General features: G+C 41.6%; 2 protein-coding genes across 5 annotated transcripts; one reads left to right on the top strand and one right to left on the bottom strand.

The window, feature by feature from the left end:
* The first annotated feature begins 225 nt into the window (after positions 1-225).
* On the top strand, positions 226-18,577 carry hipk1b (homeodomain interacting protein kinase 1b). 4 transcript variants are annotated; one of them, XM_085160349.1, is made up of 18 exons: positions 226-568; positions 4,507-5,237; positions 5,394-5,585; positions 5,666-5,847; positions 5,974-6,097; positions 6,462-6,581; positions 6,733-6,819; positions 6,928-7,112; positions 7,193-7,343; positions 7,419-7,605; positions 7,797-7,915; positions 9,106-9,240; positions 10,323-10,480; positions 10,866-10,931; positions 11,319-11,486; positions 11,718-11,932; positions 12,029-12,141; positions 13,377-18,577. In XM_085160349.1, exons 2-18 carry the CDS (start codon positions 4,509-4,511, stop codon positions 13,851-13,853), a joined length of 3,408 nt encoding a protein of 1,135 aa, XP_085016475.1. In that variant the 5' UTR covers positions 226-568; positions 4,507-4,508; the 3' UTR covers positions 13,854-18,577. The 4 variants fall into 4 exon arrangements, with proteins under 4 accessions (XP_085016475.1, XP_085016474.1, XP_085016477.1 ...); XM_085160348.1 differs by having other exon boundaries at positions 10,320-10,480; XM_085160351.1 differs by lacking the exon at positions 9,106-9,240.
* LOC146518825 (uncharacterized) lies at positions 14,879-19,692 on the bottom strand. Its single transcript, XM_085160367.1, has 3 exons — positions 17,414-19,692; positions 16,857-17,240; positions 14,879-16,735 (listed from the first exon to the last, which is right to left on the bottom strand). Exons 2-3 carry the CDS (start codon positions 17,183-17,185, stop codon positions 16,657-16,659), a joined length of 408 nt encoding a protein of 135 aa, XP_085016493.1. The 5' UTR covers positions 17,186-17,240; positions 17,414-19,692; the 3' UTR covers positions 14,879-16,656.
* Between the last annotated feature and the right edge of the window lie 2 nt (positions 19,693-19,694).

The following is a 19,694-nucleotide window of genomic DNA, read 5'->3' as shown; positions in this document are numbered from 1 at the left end:
TTCCCCCTCTTGTTTCACTTGCTGTGTAACATGATTCCAAATATGGCTGATTATATTTTTGACAATAGAGAGATCATAACAGCGTCGGGTACGTTGTTGTCTGTACGTGTTTTTTATTCATTCATATTGTTTAACAAATATATATATATATATATATATATCATTAATGATAAAATATGAAGAATTCCTGCTAATTACGGTAATGCGCGGAAATGACGTTGGATTCGCAGCTGTATAAGGACGTGGTTAGTTCCGGTGAAAAGTGGTTTTCGCTGCTTTAAGGCAGTCGATTTTAGAGAAGGATAAATCATGTTATAACTAACTGCTGTATAAATTTTAGGATTAGATGAATTCATTTATTGATACCATGAGAACTTTTCCCCTCTGGAGGTTTTGCGCTGTAAGGCCTTCTCTCGCTGTCGGGCTCACCATCGACTGAAGACACAATGCAGGCCTAGCTAGCATTTAAGGTTAACTAGCGGAAGCTAATCGGATTGGCAGCAGACTGCAGTGGGATTTAAACCTCAGACGAAGCCTGTGTTTCCAAGCTGTCCTAACATCAAATCCGGTATGTTCAAGTCACTCTACAGTCACCATCTGTTCTGGTCACCTTGAGAATGATTTAACCCCGCTTGCTTGGATGAGATGCTTTTTAAGCACCATATTGTAAAAAAGTGGCTGCGTTAGCATGTTAGCATTAGCGAGTTAAGTATCGTTGCCTCGTTGATTTGATCTTAAGTCTCTTACTTTAGCTGGAAAATAACTACCAGAAATATGAAGGGTTTTAGTTTTTTTTTTAGTAGCGATATGGAGATGTGTCATCAGTGGCTTGAACACAGCAGTTGTCTATAAACTTCAGCCGTGAATGGTAAACTGTAGCTAAAGAATTTGGTTGAGCCGATCCGTCGAAGATCTCCACCCTCCACCCTTAGCAGGGCAGTTCGAGGGGTTTTTGTTGTAACAAAGGGTCGACTGAAAAACGAGTGAGGGGTCAGTCAGATTTTTTTAGGAGGTAAATGCAGCATTGAAAACTAGCTTCAAAACACGGTGACGAGTTGTGCAAGTTATTAATCGAGATTGCAGTAGAAGTGGGTCTGTGTAAGAGCCTGACAATAGGTTTGTATTAAATACAGGTTTTCGTTTGCAAGACCAGTAGCTTAATTTAACCGACAAACACTTCTGATATCAAAGAACAGATCACTACTGCCGGGCGGTGTGTTTGTCATGTTCTCCGTGTTGTCTCTGCCTGTTAACGCCGTTATGAAACTTTTCCGTAAGCACGTCCGTCCTTTAATGTTGTCACTATGCTTGCTAGCTGTTTCGTTTCTTTTGTCGGTTTACCTAAACCAGCTTACTGACTTGCACAGAAACACAAACAGTTCGCAGTTATTTACAGTAAAATTCACTCTCAAGTTCCAGGTAGCGTTGCCTACAGTTAGATGAGCAACACGCATGACTATATAAACTTAAATTAACACAAGCGTATTCACTTTTTTCCCTCTCCACTAAGAAGTAGATCGTGGACATTATTTAAAAGCAGATCTGAAGCTATTATATCGGATAATTTAGGCTTAAATCATTAAAATAATGTTTCTTCTATAAAATAAAGGATTTTTATGGAAAGTTTTTAATTGAACAGAATAACTTAAATCAGAATACCTTATTAATCCCTGAGGAAATTATGTGGTTACCGTTGCTCCAAGAAAATAAGAACAGTAACAGACTGAAATAAATTTTATAAGATACAACTTACAAATAAAAGATACAAGAAATTAAAAAGTAATTTATTTTATTATGTGGAATGGCTCTAATGTATACAAATAGGTCAATTTTAAAAATTGGGCCACTCAAAATATACATTTGGCCATTGCTACTGCTTTTACAGGTCCATCCATAAATGGTCCAAAAAAATGGAAAAAAAAAATAGATTTTTTATTTTTTGGCTTATTCCTTTAAAAGTAAATGAAAATCAGAATTTGCTAAATTTAACTAAAGGTTTCACCACTAGGGTGCAGTGTTTTACCAGAAAGTTTTAATGTAGTTGTCCCCATATTAATAACAGTATTTGCCCTAAGTGGTGCGGTAGACTTGTTACAGGGCTTTTTCTCTCTCCCTTTTTTTAAAAAAAATCACTGGTTTGTTGTTGTTTTTCACTTAAGATTTTTTTTTTTTTCTGGTGAGTAGCAGCAGATCCCCGAATTTTAATTACTTTATCAGACAAGTTCCCACCCCCTGCTTCAACATGACTTTTTCCAGGTGCGTTTTACCACTCTGTTAGTGGGGTTTTTTGTGCATCATATTTTAGTTATTGGGAAGTCTTCCATCAGCTCATTGTGGTGACAGTTCTACTGGCATAAGCGAGGCCTGTAATCTTGGAGGAGCTACTGAGGAAACAATGGGTATTTCAGAGCGGTCGCTGTTCTAGTGATCGCTTGTCATAACTGATTAAGATAGTGATTGGAGCTTGATGTGCTTCGTGGAGCATTGCAGCAACAAAGTGACACACTCGTACTTCCTGGACCAATGTCAGATGGTATCAGACTTCAGGTTGTTTCGAGTTGATGGTGACATTAACCTGAGCTGCAGGAAGAAATATAGAGGAATGGAAAAGTTGTATGATTACGGACCCTTTACTCCAGGATAGTATTTCTGTGGCCTGAATATTGAACTGGCAGCTGCAAAATCCATCTATATTACTTGCTGAAGGTATTCATCCGTGCATCCTCGGAGTCTTGTAGCTGGGGCCTTTCTCTGGCGTTTGTTTTCCCACTGTTCAGTCATGTGGTTTTTGGGCTACTGCCAACTGTATTTGCACAGAAGTAGCAAGAGCTGCTGCCTACACTTGCATGGATATTTTCTTTATGCCACACATTTGGCATTATAGCAAATTAATAACAAACATTATTAAGATTGCATTACACTTAACATATCCATGAATCTACTAGCAATCGAGTAAATGTCATCATCAGGCAGTAAGCGTTAGGGTCTGCGCAGTTGTCGCAACCCTGTGTCCAAAGTATATGGTACAACCGGTCTGTAAGCTACTCTTATTTGTGCTGTCCGTCACCCAACCAAGAAGAAGAACAACAAAGTTGTGGCGTACAGAAGGTTGAAGTGGGAGAGTTAAAAACCATGCCAAGTTTTCATTGCTGCCACCACCTGTACCACTCAGATGTTTACTATTTTTGTTTTTTCTTTCTAAATTTCCTTTCTTTACAAGGGGAATGACTCTTTCTGGAATGCTTAAGGAATTGATTGCTGTATTGTTAGCTCCAATACACATCCCTTCACATTTGCCTCTTGAGCTACATTTCCTCTTCTTTCCACACTGGGCTCTTGCAGTCTGGACTCCATATTGACCCACTACACCACCATGTGATTCAAACTGGCATTACAGAAGACTTATTGTTCAATTCACTTGGAATCTCAAAAACCCATTAGACACCTCCCCACCTTTTGTTTTTGTTTGATGATTTACCACTTTCCAAAAGAATATGATTTTAATCATGGGTGCCCCTCATGCCTCAATAGGTATGCATGCATTTGGAAATGCAGCTACCCCTTGCGCAAGATCCTGCCTAGTTGTAAATCAGTGTTTCGTGCAGTTTTCATTCGTCAGGCATACTTCCTGAAATTGCTTTATATGCAGGCATACAGACATGGGTTGGATTCGATCAAACTCTGAGGTGTCGACTTATATTTAATATGCAATAAACTTGCAACAAAACAGAACTGTGCAAAAGTCTTGAGGCATCTCTCATTTCTTTGTGGGTTTTGGTGTTTTGTTTTTCTTTGTTTGTTTTTTGTTAAGCAATAGTTCTACAGGCTTGCTGAATGTCTTTCAGAGTTCTCCCTTGAAAATTGGCTTTTTTCCAGTCATGAAAGGATGATGGGACATTGTCATAATGCTGCTAGACAGCATAGACACAAGTTTGTGAATGTGATGACTCGAGAACATGGCAGTGTAGGATTTTTAATTCATGCCATAGGTGAGTTTACTGAAAATCTCAGACAAGTTCAAATCTTGGTGACATTGACTTCAAGGTTAAGGTCAGAGGTAAATTTTTTCCTGACTTGTGAATGTGGTAACTCAAGAAGTCGTATTGACAGACCAAAACAAAGGGTAGTGAACATCCAAAGAACAACTTTGAATGTCCTTCAAGATGCCTGGAGAACTATCCCTGAAGGCTACTTAAAATGGCAAGAAGCTTGGCTAAGAGTTCAGGCAGTGCTCAGGAATAAATGTGGTCCTTCCAAATACTGACTGACTTATTTTTGTTTTATATGCTTTATTTCTATTTATGTTTGTACAAGCTTCATTAAATTACTGCATCTATTTCCATTTTGGTACCAAAATATAAAGAAATGAGGTTTGGCTAGAGAAATGTACACAGTACAATAATGTATCACAGTTATTCTAAGATACACAACTGTATTTGTTTGGGTTGCTTTGTTTTTGTTTTGTTTGGTTGGCCATGTGGCTGACACTCTTCAATTTCTTTACAGCTATGAGTTCCCAGCTGCAGGTGTTCTCCCCTCCGTCAATCTCCTCCAGTGCCTTTTGCCGTGTCAAGAAGCTCAAGGTGGAAAGCAACGTTTGGGACGTGTCCACCACTGAGGCTTATGGATCCATAGCGGGCCAGTCCGCATACACATTCACCCCAGCCATGGCTGTGCCACCATTTGCGCCATCTCTGGTCTTCCCCCCTACAGCGCCTGGCTCCAGGGGTCAAGTGGTGGTGCGAGCAGCTGATAGCACCGGCAGTCTTCCTCGTGGATCCAGTCGACGCGTCACTGAGCAGGCTATATCCTCCTCTTATGCTCACGAGACGTCCTCTGAAACTAGGGGGCACAGGCATGGGCAGAAGAGAAAGATGGAGGCAGCCAGCGACGGTAGCGGAAGCGGATGTGGAAGCGTCCAGATATTAGAAGAGCTCTCAGCTCCTGCGGCAACTTACTCCACGCGTACAGGCGGCGGTGGAGGCGGGGGCACAGGCCAGTCCATACCTCACTCGGCTCCAACCACCAAGAGCAGCAGCTCCAATGGTGAAGGGGATTATCAGCTTGTGCAGCATGAGATCCTCTGCTCCGTGTCCAGCAGCTATGAAGTGCTGGAGTTCCTGGGGAGGGGCACATTTGGACAAGTGGCTAAGTGCTGGAAGAGGGGAACCAATGAGATTGTAGCAATCAAGATTCTGAAAAACCACCCTTCATATGCTCGGCAGGGTCAAATTGAGGTAAGTAGACAGGATTTTGTTCGATGTACCAGTTTCTTCTAAAAGTTTACGCTACATACACAAATTGTTGTTCACTACACTTGCATTCCCTTCATAGGGGTGTACTAGCATTTGTCTTTCTCATCATATTTGGTTGTTTTTTCCCTTTCCTAATAGGTGGGCATTCTGAACCGGCTGAGTGCAGAAAACGCAGATGAGTACAACTTTGTGCGTTCGTACGAATGCTTCCAACACAAGGGTCACACCTGCTTGGTTTTTGAGATGCTTGAACAGAACTTGTACGACTTTCTCAAGCAGAGCAAGTTCAGCCCACTTCCCCTACGGCACATTCGCCCCATTTTGCAGCAGGTTGGCAAACTGTGAATGCAGAAAAAAAGCTGATTCCTCTTTTTTCACCCAGACTAACTCTCATGTGTTCATGTCTTTAGGTGGCTACAGCACTAATGAAACTGAAGAGCCTGGGTTTAATTCATGCAGACTTGAAGCCTGAAAACATCATGTTGGTGGACCCCATTAGACAGCCCTACAGGGTGAAGGTCATCGACTTCGGCTCTGCAAGTCATGTGTCCAAAGCAGTGTGCTCAACCTACTTACAGTCTCGTTACTACAGGTAAGTGGGGCGTTTAAGTGGCTTTTAGTTTGCAGTGTTATGCGTAAGAGTTGTGTTAATATGACTCAGTTGAGTAGCCCGGTTCTGTCCCCACATTAATGTATAAATCTCATCTTTCTTGTTTAGAGCTCCAGAGATCATTTTGGGGCTGCCCTTCTGTGAGGCCATTGACATGTGGTCTCTAGGGTGTGTGATTGCTGAGCTGTTTCTGGGTTGGCCTTTGTACCCTGGAGCCTCTGAGTATGACCAGGTCAGTCATGTTAATGGTCCCAAGGACTTACAAGTTAGCAAAAACAGTGCTCAAAGAAAGACTAGGAAAGTCTTCCTTTGAATAAAGGTCACATTTTGCTTCAAGTAAGCAAGACTACATGAATGTGCCACCACCCTGCTTTGTAAGAGAATGATATTTAGTTTTTCTCACATCAGATTGAGTGTTGTTGGCAAATTATAATTGACCTATTAACCAAGAGAGGGTTCTAAAATGCCATGCTGCTCTGAATTCAGGTATACGTATTTAATAAATAAGTCAGTTATAGTACTCTTAACTACACAGTACTTGAAACATCGCAGTTCTGCAGTGATTGCTTAATCTGAATATTTTCTTCCGTGTCCAGATCCGTTACATTTCCCAGACTCAAGGCCTACCTGCCGAGTATCTTCTAAGTGCCGGCACAAAGACTAGCCGCTTCTTCAATCGAGGCCCTGACTCTAGCTACCCGCTCTGGAGGCTTAAGGTTAATATTACGGTATCTTGGTATCCTGTAAAGAGACTTGATGCTCGTTTTGATTTGGTTCCTTCATTTTGGTTGTCCCCATTCAACTGATTTAATGTCTGTAAATGGTAGTGTTATGAAACATAAATGGATATTGTGCTTCTTTTTTTAGACCCCGTCAGAACATGAAATGGAGATGGGCATCAAATCTAAGGAGGCTAGAAAGTACATCTTTAACTGTCTGGATGACATGATGCAGGTATGTCCAAATAAGTGCATAACCCAGGAAATGGCATTAAATATGGCATGTAGTGATTGCCTGACTAGGTTTTTCCTTTTTTTCCTTCCCTTCCCATTAACGTACCAGGTCAACCTTTCCTCTCATTTGGAGGGAACTGACATGTTGGCTGAGAAAGCTGACAGGAGAGAGTTTATAGACCTCCTAAAGCGAATGCTTCGTCTGGATGCTGACAAAAGGATCACACCTACAAAAACTCTGGGTCACCCCTTTGTCACGATGAGCCACCTCATGGATTATCCCCATAGCTCCCAGTAAGTGTGTGTAGCAGGATGAAGAGTTATTGGTCTATTTAAATGCATTTGCTGATGTAATGGTATTAATTCTTCTTCAGTGTGAAGTCGTGCTTTCAGAATATGGAGATCTGCAAGCGCCGGAGCTCCTATGAAAGCAGCAAATCCCTCTACTCGACCAATGCAGTCCCCAGTGCTGCAGCGGGCAACCTCACCGTGACCTTCAGTAGCCAACTAAACCAGCATAACCAGGTATGATGCAAAATTTTTACTCTTCTATCAACCTGTAGTCTTCGCTGGTATTAATGGGCTTTGTTGTTTTAACAGGTGCCTTCTGCAGCGGGTGCGGTGCCTTTGCTGAACTACCAGCCAGCTTTGTACCAGCAGGCGACCATCAACATTCCCGGGCTGACTCAACAGAGTGTCCCGATCCCAACGCGTCCTGCTGGGCTGTGTAGCCAGACAGAACCCTTCCAGCAGACACTCATCGTCTGTCCACCCTCCACTATCCAAGGTAAGTCATAAAGTTGAATACAAACATTCACTTTGATTTCAGTTTTAAAGGTATGAATCCTCTGTGCTGGTTTGTGTCAGGCTTTCTGTACCAACAAAGTCTTGTTTTTTTACCATCTACTACAATATTTGTAGATGTTGTAGTAGATGGTAGATCCTTTAATAATTGAGATGTTTGTCATCGTTTTCTAGGGCTGCAGTCATCCAGTAAGAGTTCCAGTTTCCCCGTGAGGGTGGAGAACTCTGTACCGATAGTACCTCAGAACCAGTCTACTCAGTCCTTGCAGATACAGCCAAGTATGCTGACACAGGTAAGAGTTTGGAAGGTGCAGCGTTTGAAGGAATTCTTGAGTTTTGTTTTGGTTTTTTTTTTAATTTATGAATTTTCTATCAAGAGACACAGCATCTTGTTTTTTGTTTTTTAACATTTTCTGTTCCCTAGTTATTTTGGGTGAGTTTGATTGTGGATTTACAGTGGGTGATGTTATGACTGTTTAAAAATAAAAAGCATCGTGTGTGACTGTTTGCAACCTTTACCTGAGAATTCTTCCGCTTTTAGACGTGCCACACACGGGCAGGCAGAAAGAAGTGCCGTGGCTTTGACTGATTTGCTCACTTTTCACTGTTTTATTTGTAATTCTATGCTTCTGTGCCGTGAATGGATTCAGTCTTTATTGTGACCATTCGAGTGACAGCTGTGCATTCTCAATGGGTCCAACACTGAACATAGATGGAGGTTATATTCACATTTCCTGGAGGAAGAGATGAGGTTAAGTTGTAACTGGGGTCTGATGTATTTGGGTTTTCTTTATTATCTGATATAACTTAAATGTACATAAATACACCTTTTTTTTCTTTCTTTTTATTAATCTGTCATTCAATAATTTCAGCTCGGGGGTTACTGTAAAAAATCTGGAAACATCCCGGTGTTACGTGCACCAGTTTGTGGAGCACTGATGCCTTGTTTTGCTCCTTTGTGGATGTACTAAGTGCATCTAAAAATTCTCCCTGCTTTTGTTGGTCTTACTGCCAGGAGGAAGGCAGATCAGGTTCGTCAAAGGAATTTAGGGCATAAGATGTTAGCTACTTAAATGTGAGTGTTGAAATAAGTCGAGGGCCTGGGCTTTACTGTAAATTCTGTTTGTTTTTCTTTTTCTGTTGACTGTGTGTCTCCACTTGAATTTGCTTTCAGAGCTGACTGGATCACCACTCTTGGCCAGGCCTCTTATTCCCAGTCTTTTTATGTGGGAGAAAGGCCACATGTGTAGTGAGACTCATCTGCTTCCAAAAGCTGGTTAATTGCTGTTTGCTAAAATGAGGAATAATTGCTGCACTCTGCAGAGGCCAGGTCTCCAGATGGCCAGCGGTGCCAGTGTGCATCTCTTGTGCAGCTGGGTGTATCTGCTCTGCCTGTTTTTATTTAAAAAAAAGAAAAAATCTGTATCAGTCTTGAGGGGTGCTACTTTTCATCATGACTTAACACTGCCCCTCCCTCCTCCAGGGTTCCTGCACACCCCTGATGGTGGCCACCCTGCACCCACCCCCAGCAGGCCTAGCCCCGCAGTATTCTCTGCCCCTTGGGCTGGGCACTGGGGTGGGTCGGCCTACCCTCCTGGAACACACAGCCACAGTGCTGGTAAAGCAACGATGACATACCCGAAGAAAGACATGCACATGCACACTCCCTCTACCACTAACAATGCCATCTCTCTCCTGCCTGGCTCTCCCTTTTTTTTTTCTTTTCTTTTTTGTTTTGTTTGCAAGTGTTCCGCTGCCTCTCTGCCACACGTTGTATGGGGCCCATCTTTGTTTTACACATCGTATTTCAGCATCGTTCCTCTTCACATGTGGATTTGTCACCTTTCATAATTATGGTCGTTTGATGCAAATTTTTGTAGGAAAATCAAACGTTTTTTGTGTGTGTGTTCTGGCATCACATTTTATATTACTACTTTATTTTATAAACCCCCCTCCACAGTGCAAAATTGACCAAATTTACACTGCGTTTTTACTCATAAGGACATGCTCGCCCCACACCATTCACACAGTTTCATTCCCCAGTCTTTCCCCATAGGTCTGCTGAGGGCATGGAGCGCATGTGTTGCTGAGTTGGTCTGCGCTTTGCTTGCAGCTTCTCTTGCCATGTCCTTCCTTGGTTTCAGCAGAGGGGGCTGCAGCAACAAAGTCTTCTAAACTGTCCTGACAGCCTGTCTGACTCTGACACATACTTTTTTTCTTTTTTGTGTTTGTTTGTTTTTTGTTTCAGCCCCAGAACATATGGCATGCCTTTTCCCAAGACATATCATCAGCAGACTGTTTAGCAGCAGGGAACTCAACTAATCTCTTAAGTGTTTCTTCTTTAACAGGCACCATGGTTCTGTCTACTTGTCTTTATACCTGATCTGACATTTTACGGTGCTTCATTGTTTGTGCTTTGCATGATTATCATCTTGTGGATTTGTTGCAGGGCAATGTTATAATTAAGGAATGGCTTGGGAAAGGTTGCTCGCTTATCTAGCTTTGCGCTTTTGCCTGTAGAAGAGATTGGCCATTGGCTTGCCTCTTTGGAATTTATATGTCCGCATGGCTCAGTTTGTCTGGCCCATTCCAACAATCAGATAATTTGTTTTCATCCATACACAATTTGTCTTCCATATTACATGTACTCAAGTGTTGGTTGTTGTGTTTTCTTTTTTGTTTTTTGTTTTTTCTCAGCAGGCCTGGCCCACTGGTACCCAGCAGATCCTCATACCATCATCATGGCAGCAGGTCCCAGGCGTGGCCATCCACGGCTCTGCCCATCAGTCAAATGTCACCGAATCACCTGTGGAAACGATTCACTCAGATGCTGCCACGCAGCAGGGACACAGCTGGCGGTGGGTCAACCAACAACTGTTAAAGATGCATGTAGACTGATGGGCTTCTCAAATTTAAAGCTGAATCATTTTCAATGTTATTTCTTTCAGGTTAAATTAGCATAAAAATAACGAAATCGTTTAAATATTAAATAACTTTTTATAGCTTTTCATAACTAGTATCTGAAATGCTATGTTATTGTTATTTCATACGCAAACACTTTGCCCTCAAATTAACTCATTTCAGATAAGTTAATAAGACGCTACAAATCTTTTGGGGCTTTTGTGTAGTTGAGTAGCAAGACTAGAACTGGTTAATTTCATACTACATGAGAAATACTGCATTGAAAGGTGAAGTAAAATGGCAAATATGAAGGCTAAACTAGTCTGACCTTTGACCTTATAGGAGCATTACCAAGACTCAGCAGGAGAGGAAGAAGGTGAAAGCCAGACGTGGGGAGAACAGAAACAGGTTGGTACAACTCTGCTCTTCTTCCAGTTTAATTTTAAGAGTCCTCATTGGGGTTTAAGCTACCATACCGAGGGAGAGATGGCTAAAGGGCCTATGACAGTGGCCACACTGGTTCTGTCGCTTGCAAACAGTGACAGGACACTTTATACCTGCGCTGAGGGCACAGCATCCACTGCAGTATTCTGCTAAACGATACGTGCTGCCACTCAGACAAAAAGCATTCTTATGGGAGTAAAAACTAGTTGAAACTAGAAGCAAAGAAAATGGCTTTATTTTTAAATTTTTATTTAAAGTCTTCTTTGTGGTACCGCAGCTGAAATCACTTGTGCATGATGGGTTGAACACACAGTCACTGGTTGGTGGTGGTGGTGTTTTTCTTTCCCGTAGGGGTGTATCTACTGCATCAGTGGTGAGTAGTGGCGTGACTCCAACCAGCTCCAGCGCAGCCTTGTCACAGCCGATCGTGATCTCGGACACGCCGAGCCCAGCGGTCAGCATCATTACGATTCACAGTGACACAGACACGGAGGATGAGCATAAGTTCCACCCTGCTAGGTGAGAACAGGATGCTCTTCTGCACTGAACACAGTGGTGTGGTGTTTCTTTCTCAGATCACTTTCATTCCTAAGTTGAAATTTCAGAATGTCAAGGTAAATGAGAGAAATGCAAAGCAAGGCTTCTTTGAGCTCATAGACAGCACTGGGACCCAATTCATGTAGAATGAAAGCTGTTGACGTACTCGTTTGCCTGATATGACCCGGGGAATTACACTTACTTCCTCCACAGTCTTGGACTGAGCCAGCGCACCAACGTTATCAGCTGTGTGACTGTACACGACTCGGACTCCTCTACTGCCAGCCCCCTGACTCCCCTTCCACGCACTCTCAACCCAGCGAGCACTATGTCATCTCGCCAGGCAAAGTCTCTGGCAGTAGTGGCACCTTCAATCAAAACACAGGCATCTGAGAGAGGAGCAGAGTCCCGTGGACGCTTGGAGACTGGTGAGTCACCCGTGTGCTGCTGTAGTTTTAGCAGTGTATTTAACTGAAGTGTGAAAGCTGCATAATTAAGTATGTCTTACTGCTTTGAATTCTCAGTGAATTACATCAAGCCCAAGAGATCCTCTAACAGACAGCCGTGCAGTTCAGGGGAAAGTGTGGAGCGCCATGGACTGGTGCCAAGCCAGTCGCACCCTTTAAACCTCAGCCAGGTGAGGCTTGTTTTATCTTGTTGGTTTTACATTAAGTAATTAATGTGTGTTAATGGGACACTGTTTTGTGAGAATCCTTGTCCATAACCACGCAACTAATCAACTACAGGAGGCTGGGCCCTTATTTTGATTGTAGCAATATGAGGAGAGTAAAAAAGGTTATGGGTAAGCTACATCAGAGTGCACCATTTCATCATGTGATTGAGTGAAAAGGTCAGGAGCTGTCATAAGTTATGACATTAGCACCTTTTACCAGCAAAGGTATAAAACTTTTTTTTTTTTCCCAAGGATTCTTAATATCCTGTTATTAAAGGCCTACGTGTATTTACTGCCCTCTGCTGGGGGAAATGTGTATTGAAACTTTCGGTGAGGTTTTGCATTTGTACCATATGCAGCGATTGGACAGCTAATGTACTGAACATCTAAAATTATCAAATTTTAGCATTAGTTTTGCTTTATATGCACATTATGTCAAGCACCAGGAGTTCCCCTCGTTTTTTTCCTGTTAAGGCTCCGGCTGTTATTTTTACAACACAATTGGAGCTGCAGCTGTTGATTATTTTAGTAATTGAATTATTCCATCAATTGAGTAATCAGAATTACTTTTGTAAATAAAAAATATTAAATTAACGATTCATTTTAGAAATTGTAACAATTTAAAAATAAAAATAATACATACAGTGTATATCTGATAGATTATATTATATATTTTTTTGTTTGTGCACTAGGGCACCCTATGCCCCCCTTTAGACCCACCCACTCAGACTATGTTAACAGGTCATCTGCACACACATGTGTTTATTTTAACTTCTGTAGCTGTTAAGATTTTTCACTGTGCAAAACAAAGTGCGGTAGATGGGAGCAACTCCAGAGTTTGCTTTTCTTCACGTTGGAGCAAGTTCAGTAGGTGGTTTGACAGTTTTGTGGCAGTTACGGTAACACTTTTTTTATAATTGAGTTACTCAATGAATAATTGCAGCCCTTTTAATAAACCCAAAGCTGTCTGTCAAATCCAAGGGGAGCGGTGTAGGTAACATTCAAGCGCGCACCTTCATCTGTTATCTGGCAGTTATATAACACAAAAAAAGGGAGGGGAAAAACAAGTGGGGTTTTGTTTGTTTGTTCCTCCCCATTTGGCACAAGAAACTGACGATACCAAAGATGTAGATGCAGACTATAATCTTCTTGCATGTTGTACCCAGCGCCTGATTAAGTGTATGTATTTATTTTCAAAGGTTCACACAGTAGTTTCTTCATCTCAGGAGCGTTCGGGACTCTCCCACAGCGACTCATCGTTACGTCGCCAGCAGACGTTCCACCAGGCCGTCTCAGCCTCTCACTACAGCTTCCCCGAGGTGGCAGCCCTGGCGTCCGGCTCGGCCGCTGCTGCCGCCCCCCCCAGCTTATATACCTACCCAGCCTCTACTGCCCTTTCCTCAGCCTCTCAGGCCACGGAGCAGCTGCTGGGCCGTGGTCACAGCACCCACGGACACTCCCCCTCCGCTTATGCAGCAACGTACACCTCATCCTCCTCCAGGAGAGACTCGGGCAGTCGCAAGGACTCTGTGAGCAGCCTGCTGCACGGCCTCCCTGCAGCCTACCAGCATCAGTTCGCCACTGGTTCTCCTTATGTTAGTGTGACGCCCCGAACCGAGGTTTACAGTGCCTACCAGCTAAGCCCTAGGCGCCTCGCGCAGTATCCATATTTGTAGGAAATCTCACAGAGAATGGGGGGATGGGGGGGGGGGGGGTCACTTCCCCATATGATATCACAAAGGGACATTTTAAACTGTAGAGTAACTGTTGGTCACTTATTGTTTGCTGCTTTGAACTACAAGACAGCGTTTCACCTCTAGCACATTTATATGCTCTTACGGACTCTTAGTGTTATTGAAATGATCCTCTGTATTATTTATGTATCTTTTTTTTTCCCTTTTAAATTGTTTATGGTCCACATTTTATCCCCATTGTATCCTGATGTATTAATATGGTGTTGTTGAAACATATTTTACAGCTGTTTTATCTCGAGGTTATCTGTGAAGAGAGATTTTCCTCCTGTCACAAGCTGCAACGAAACTTGAGCTTCAAGACGCTGACTTGCCAGACTGGTGAAGCTGACAGTTTTTAGTTTTATTTTATTTCTCTTGTTCCTTCCTGTGAGCCTTATTACAAAGTTTTCACACTAATCCACTGAGGCCCTGTGTTTCTAGTGACATAATAATGACTGTACCTTACTTATGTATGTTTACTCATATATGTCTTCTGTTTATTAAATTAAGTTTTAATGTCTGTGCGAGGTAGGAAGAGCAAGGTCGATGAAGATGTGGATTAAAAGAAGAGATACGGTGAAAACTGATGGATACGTGTTAATTTAAGTGCACATGTGATAGTCTGTTAATGTAGTGACAGTGTTTTTGGGTTTTTTTTTGGTTTTTTAGCCAGGATTGATTGTCCTTATGCAATAGAATCTCTTTAAAAACAAAAAAACAACAACAACAACAACAAAAAAAAAAACCCTACAATAACTGAGTGCTGAATGTATTTATGAAATTCAGAGTGGGATGCCCAGTCTGGGAAATAATGTGAAAAACTGTTTTTAAATTGTAAGAGCGGGGAAATCAAATGTCCTTGAAATAAATATTTTTTAAAAAACCTCACATGGGCTGGGGAGGGGGAAAAAAAGATGAAACACACAAATTTCACCCCAAATTCCCACGCCTCTCCATAACAGAGGAGATTTTCCTTTTTCTTTTTTTTTTCCCCCTGTGACGCTCTGAAAATGCTTGCTAGGAAGTTGTAACAAACTTGCACACTGTGCTACACAAGGACTGACTGATTAAATGTATGCAAACTGTCTCAGTTTAGCGTTCTCATGAATTATCCCGTGTCTCAAAGAGAGCTCTTTATACTGGTATGTCTCAACCAACAGTCAAGACAGAGGTGCTGCTGTCCTTTACATGTACAGCTTACTTCATCTCAGAAAGGTTTTCTATACTAAAGTTTGGAGAACAGCAGTCACTGTGTTTTTGAATTTTTAAAGGAGGTGAATCTTTGGTTTCTTTGGATTATCAGCTCTTTTTTTTTTTTTTTTTTCTTTCAAAGTAATTCCTTTCCCCTTGTTTGCATCAGTTTTGTGTTGTAATGTCTGTGTTTAATCCTAACATAGTATAGTAAAGAGGCTGTTAGATCTAATTCAGGGACAAAGGTTTCAGCTAAGTAATCCAATTTCATTGTTTTCCAATAAAATAACCTCAAATTCACAGCGACTCGTTTCCTCATTCATTCCCTTTTTTCCCCCCCCTAAGATAACTCTTTGTCATTCCGCAGTCATACATAGCACAATAGTACAATGAAATTGGAAAACTGTCCTACGTCAGCACTACATATAACACAATATGACACAACACAACACAGTATATTAACTTAGTAATAAAAGAAGAATAAGTATATTTGTATTGTACATTAATCATTATTGCACCTTGTTATAAATATAAATATTATTGTTATTGTTTTTACTGTTGTTACCTCCCCCCCCAAAAAAGTCCAGGGAGGTAGCCAATCAGGTCAGCTGTTTGCATTGATTATGGCTATTGTCCTGTTGTAAAAGCTGTCCTTGAGTCTATTTGTTCGGGACCTCAGCAGCCTGAACCTCCTGCCAGACGGCAGCAGCTTAAACACCTGGTGTCCTGGGTGTGTACCGTCCCGTAGGATGCTGCGTGCCCTCTTAAGACAGCAAGTGTTATACAGGTCCTTCAGGGAAGGAAGTCAATGTCCATTGATTTTTTGGGCCATATTGATGACCCTCTGGAGTGCCTTTCTCTGTGCTGTGGTGCAGCTGGAGAACCACACACTGATGCAATATGTCAGTACACTTTCAATGGAGCAGCGGTAGAAGACGGTCAGCAGCGCCTTCTTCAGGTCCATTTTTCTGAGGATTCTCAGAAAGTGGAGATGCTGTTGGGCCTTCATTAAAACCGCAGAGGTGTTAGAGCTAATCAGTAAAGTAATCCCATTACTGATTACTTATTTTCAAAAGTAATTAATTACTTAGTTACTTTTTAAAAAACACAATTTACAACCTGAATAGGTGATAAAACAATAGATCTTTAAGCCCAATTCTACTTTTTCAAAGTGACAAGAAAGTTTCATTATAAAATAAACCATATTATTAAATCATGCTTTAAATCATCTTTGTTGTTCAGATAAACAGTGCTGATCTGATTGATTTTTTCATTAGTACATTTGCTGTTGCTGATATAAAACAACAAAAAGGTTCACAGTCACAACTTTAAATGGAGGCAGATTCAGTGCCTTCCAAATCACAGTCAAGTTCACACAAAGTCAAGTCGCACGGAAGACTTTCAGGCCTTCAGTCTTCACAAGACGCAAACTCTCACTGAAGGCCTGTGTGCAGGTCCATTACGTGTAGCTCAGATCATGCAAACTTTACGGTCTTGCACATTTCAGTCTATGATTAAACAACATGTAAGAGGTACAAATCCTGCTGTTAATCACTTAGTGTCTGCTCTGCAGAGGCATGCAGCTGAAAACCCTCAGGAGTGTGGACTTCAAACGAGAATGCTGTGAAACGGGTCTAAAAGGAAAGAGGAGAAATTTTATTTATTGAGATCTCTAGGTAAGATACAGACTACAACTTCTCTCGAAAAAAAAAAAATTCAGAGGAACTGGACCGCAGTTCTGAAGCTTATACTTACAGTGAGTGCTCGATGAGTAGCGACTTTGGGTCTTTCAAATCCTCCATTGAATGGTTCTCATTCTGATTTTGCTCCGTGGAAATCTGGTCCCAGATTTCTGTGTTGACCCACAGAGCCCCTGGCAAAGTCAGGCTGGCTCTGGTGCAGGTAATCCAACGACAGAGAGGGCAGGAGACGGTGTAGATTGCACCCTCCAGCTTGGACATTCTCTCCAGACAAGGGGCGCAGAAGGTGTGGTTGCAGTGGAGGACCCGCGGTATCCTGTTGCTGCGTGAATACTCGTAGCAGCACACGCAGCACTCGAGCTCCTCGGCGGTGACCATGCTCATATCAGATATGCAGAATAAGCAATGAGTGGAAGGGTACTTTTCATTAACCAGAGGCCTGCGATACAGAAAAAAAAAAAAAAAAAAAAAACACAAAATAGGTGAGTGGAGGGGAAAAACAGACACAATATAAAATATTCACAAATGTAAAACTGAAATGTGAAGAAATTCAGCTTTTCTTTAACAGATGCTCAGTAACAAAATCATCTAAGAATCATTTGAAATACTTACTTGCTTGTTCGCTGCTGAGCGTTGCGTCTCTGAGTGTAGAAGAGGTGTATTGTGCCTGTTTGACTGGTTGAACACTTTTTAAAACCCTCCCTGATCACGAGGCCGTGTCATTTCTAAGGAAGTCTTGCCCTCAGGTAAATAATATTCTGTGGAACTTCACTCTATGGAAAGGGTGTGCGGGCATGCAAGTCCACGTATCTTTCATAGTTGTTTTATTAACCATTTGTAGACTATTAAAACTTCACGAGGACCTAAATTTGACTTCTTTTTTTAAAGAGAAAATAAACTCGAGTTCTGTTGAACTGTTAAGCTGTTTATATCTGTGCAGCAGATAAAAACAGCATGTGATGTTGTCAGAGAATGGACTTCCACCTATGTATTATTTTTATAGTCTAAACCCTCAAAAAACTTTACATGGTAGTCACGTTTTTCACTCTACAAACTTTGAGCTCTTCATAAGCATTTACTTCCAATTTTTTAAAAAAAGAAAAGAAAACCTGACATGCATGCGTTTGTTTTATGGTGGCAGAAAAAAACGAACCACTCAGGGGAAAACACAACAGGCACGTCCCACAGAAAGACACCAGGAAGTTGCAAAAACCCAGAAGCTTCTGGCTGTGAGGCGACAGCGCTGACCACTGAACCACTGCGTCATCATTAAGCAAATGAAGATATTATTATTAAATGCCCCACTGAGCAGGGTAATTTATTTGCATTTTACTATGAAAACAGAGACAATGCCACACAAGATTAATTGAAGCATGGTAATTTGGGCATTTGCTGTATAATCACACAAACGCACTCTCATCATAATCATCATGTTGGTCTTATTTTGAGATGGCGCCGAGAAAAGAGCAACGAACAAGAGAATCTTCTGCTTTCGGAGTTTTCTTCCTGTGGAAGCATTAGATGCAGTACAGTAGAACCAGCTTTTACTAAATGCAATGCACAACAGTAAATCATCAGCAATTGCGTGAGCCAGCACCACTAACACGACCGCGTGTTTGACTGCACAGCCCTAAGAAAAAACACTAGGTGTTTTCCTTAGAACCATGACAGACAAGCTGGACATTTCTATAAATAAAAGAGAACAAAAACACAAAGAGAAAAAATGATTAAAAAAAAAAAAAAAGGAAATAAAAGGAATATACAGAAACAAAAAAATGGTTCTCTGCATGGGTCTCCTCATTTAATCCTATGTAGATTGCTGCTATACTGATTGGCTAAGCCAAATTAAAAGGTCCTTGTCTCCGTTTATTTTTGTGCAGACACTGCTTGGCTCATGGGTTGACTGGAGAGACCATCTGCACTAACATCTAACTCTGTGTAGCTTTAGCTGCTTCACAGGATAAAAGGCCAACTTTTGTTTTCTTCATGCTCTCTGCCTTCATATATGAATAGAAATCAAGGCTGGAGTTTTCTCTTGTCTTTCAGTCAGTGACGCATCACCGATGCTTAATCTCAGACAGTGACATAAACTGATAAGTACTGACAAGCATGAGCTTTCTCTTATCACACCCATTTTCATATAAGTGCACATATAGTTTTGCTGCTATACGCTTCTTTATCATATTGTGTCTGATTATTAAAAGTTACTGATCTTACACTATTCACAGAATCTGCCTTTTATACTTCTCTGGATGGGAATTAATCGATTCATCATTATTTTGGCCACAGACTCATTTTGCAAGTCCTTATTATCATGTCCAACCTTTACTAAATTACACTAATGTATTCTCGGCATGTATCCCAGCACTGTAGCCTGGCAGCCTTTGAACGGTATACCAGGAATGCATTCAAACCCATTCATAGGAAACAGAAAGCAGAAGGCGTAACACCCCTGACACAGAAATTCCATGAAAATGAAACTCCATGACATGAAACTTGACTTGTATTTATTTGGTCTCTTCATGTCATGTCAAGTCTTGGAGCTGGATCAAATCATCTCTTCATCCCCTGAGGATTTTATTTCCTCTAATGAATTAGCAGGAAACAATGCAGATGGGAATGCTTTCTAAAGACGTCATTGGCAGAGGCAAACAATTTAGAATCAACAAACAAGTTTTCCAGTTATGCAAAGTTCATTTTCACAAAGGAAATCAATATGTCTGTTGTGAAGTCTGCAACAAAATGACCCACAGAGCTACACTCTCCCACAACCCATGAGCCAAGTTTGTTTCTAGAAGTGATATAAACCACAGAAGCACAGAGTAGATCACAACCGTTTTAATAAACCCCTCCAGTCTCCCCGGCCCCGGCTCTACAGCCACTCCCCCCCCCC

This window comes from Neolamprologus multifasciatus, chromosome 5 (genome assembly GCF_963576455.1).
Source record: "Neolamprologus multifasciatus chromosome 5, fNeoMul1.2, whole genome shotgun sequence".
Taxonomy (NCBI): Eukaryota; Metazoa; Chordata; class Actinopteri; order Cichliformes; family Cichlidae; genus Neolamprologus; species Neolamprologus multifasciatus.
Note: the sequence above shows the minus strand (reverse complement) of the source record. Positions and strands in the feature narration are given on the sequence as shown.

Excerpts from the sequence above, each read along its gene's own strand:
- LOC146518825 (XM_085160367.1), bottom strand. The coding sequence starts at position 17,185 with ATGAGCATGGTCACCGCCGAGGAGCTCGAGTGCTGCGTGTGCTGCTAC. Across the intron at positions 16,736-16,856 it reads CTACTCATCGAGCACTCACT|ACCCGTTTCACAGCATTCTC; the intron begins GTAAGTATAAGC and ends CTTTCCTTTTAG.
- hipk1b (XM_085160348.1), top strand. The coding sequence starts at position 4,509 with ATGAGTTCCCAGCTGCAGGTGTTCTCCCCTCCGTCAATCTCCTCCAGT. Across the intron at positions 6,820-6,927 it reads GTCTGGATGACATGATGCAG|GTCAACCTTTCCTCTCATTT; the intron begins GTATGTCCAAAT and ends TTAACGTACCAG. Across the intron at positions 7,606-7,796 it reads TCCACCCTCCACTATCCAAG|GGCTGCAGTCATCCAGTAAG; the intron begins GTAAGTCATAAA and ends ATCGTTTTCTAG.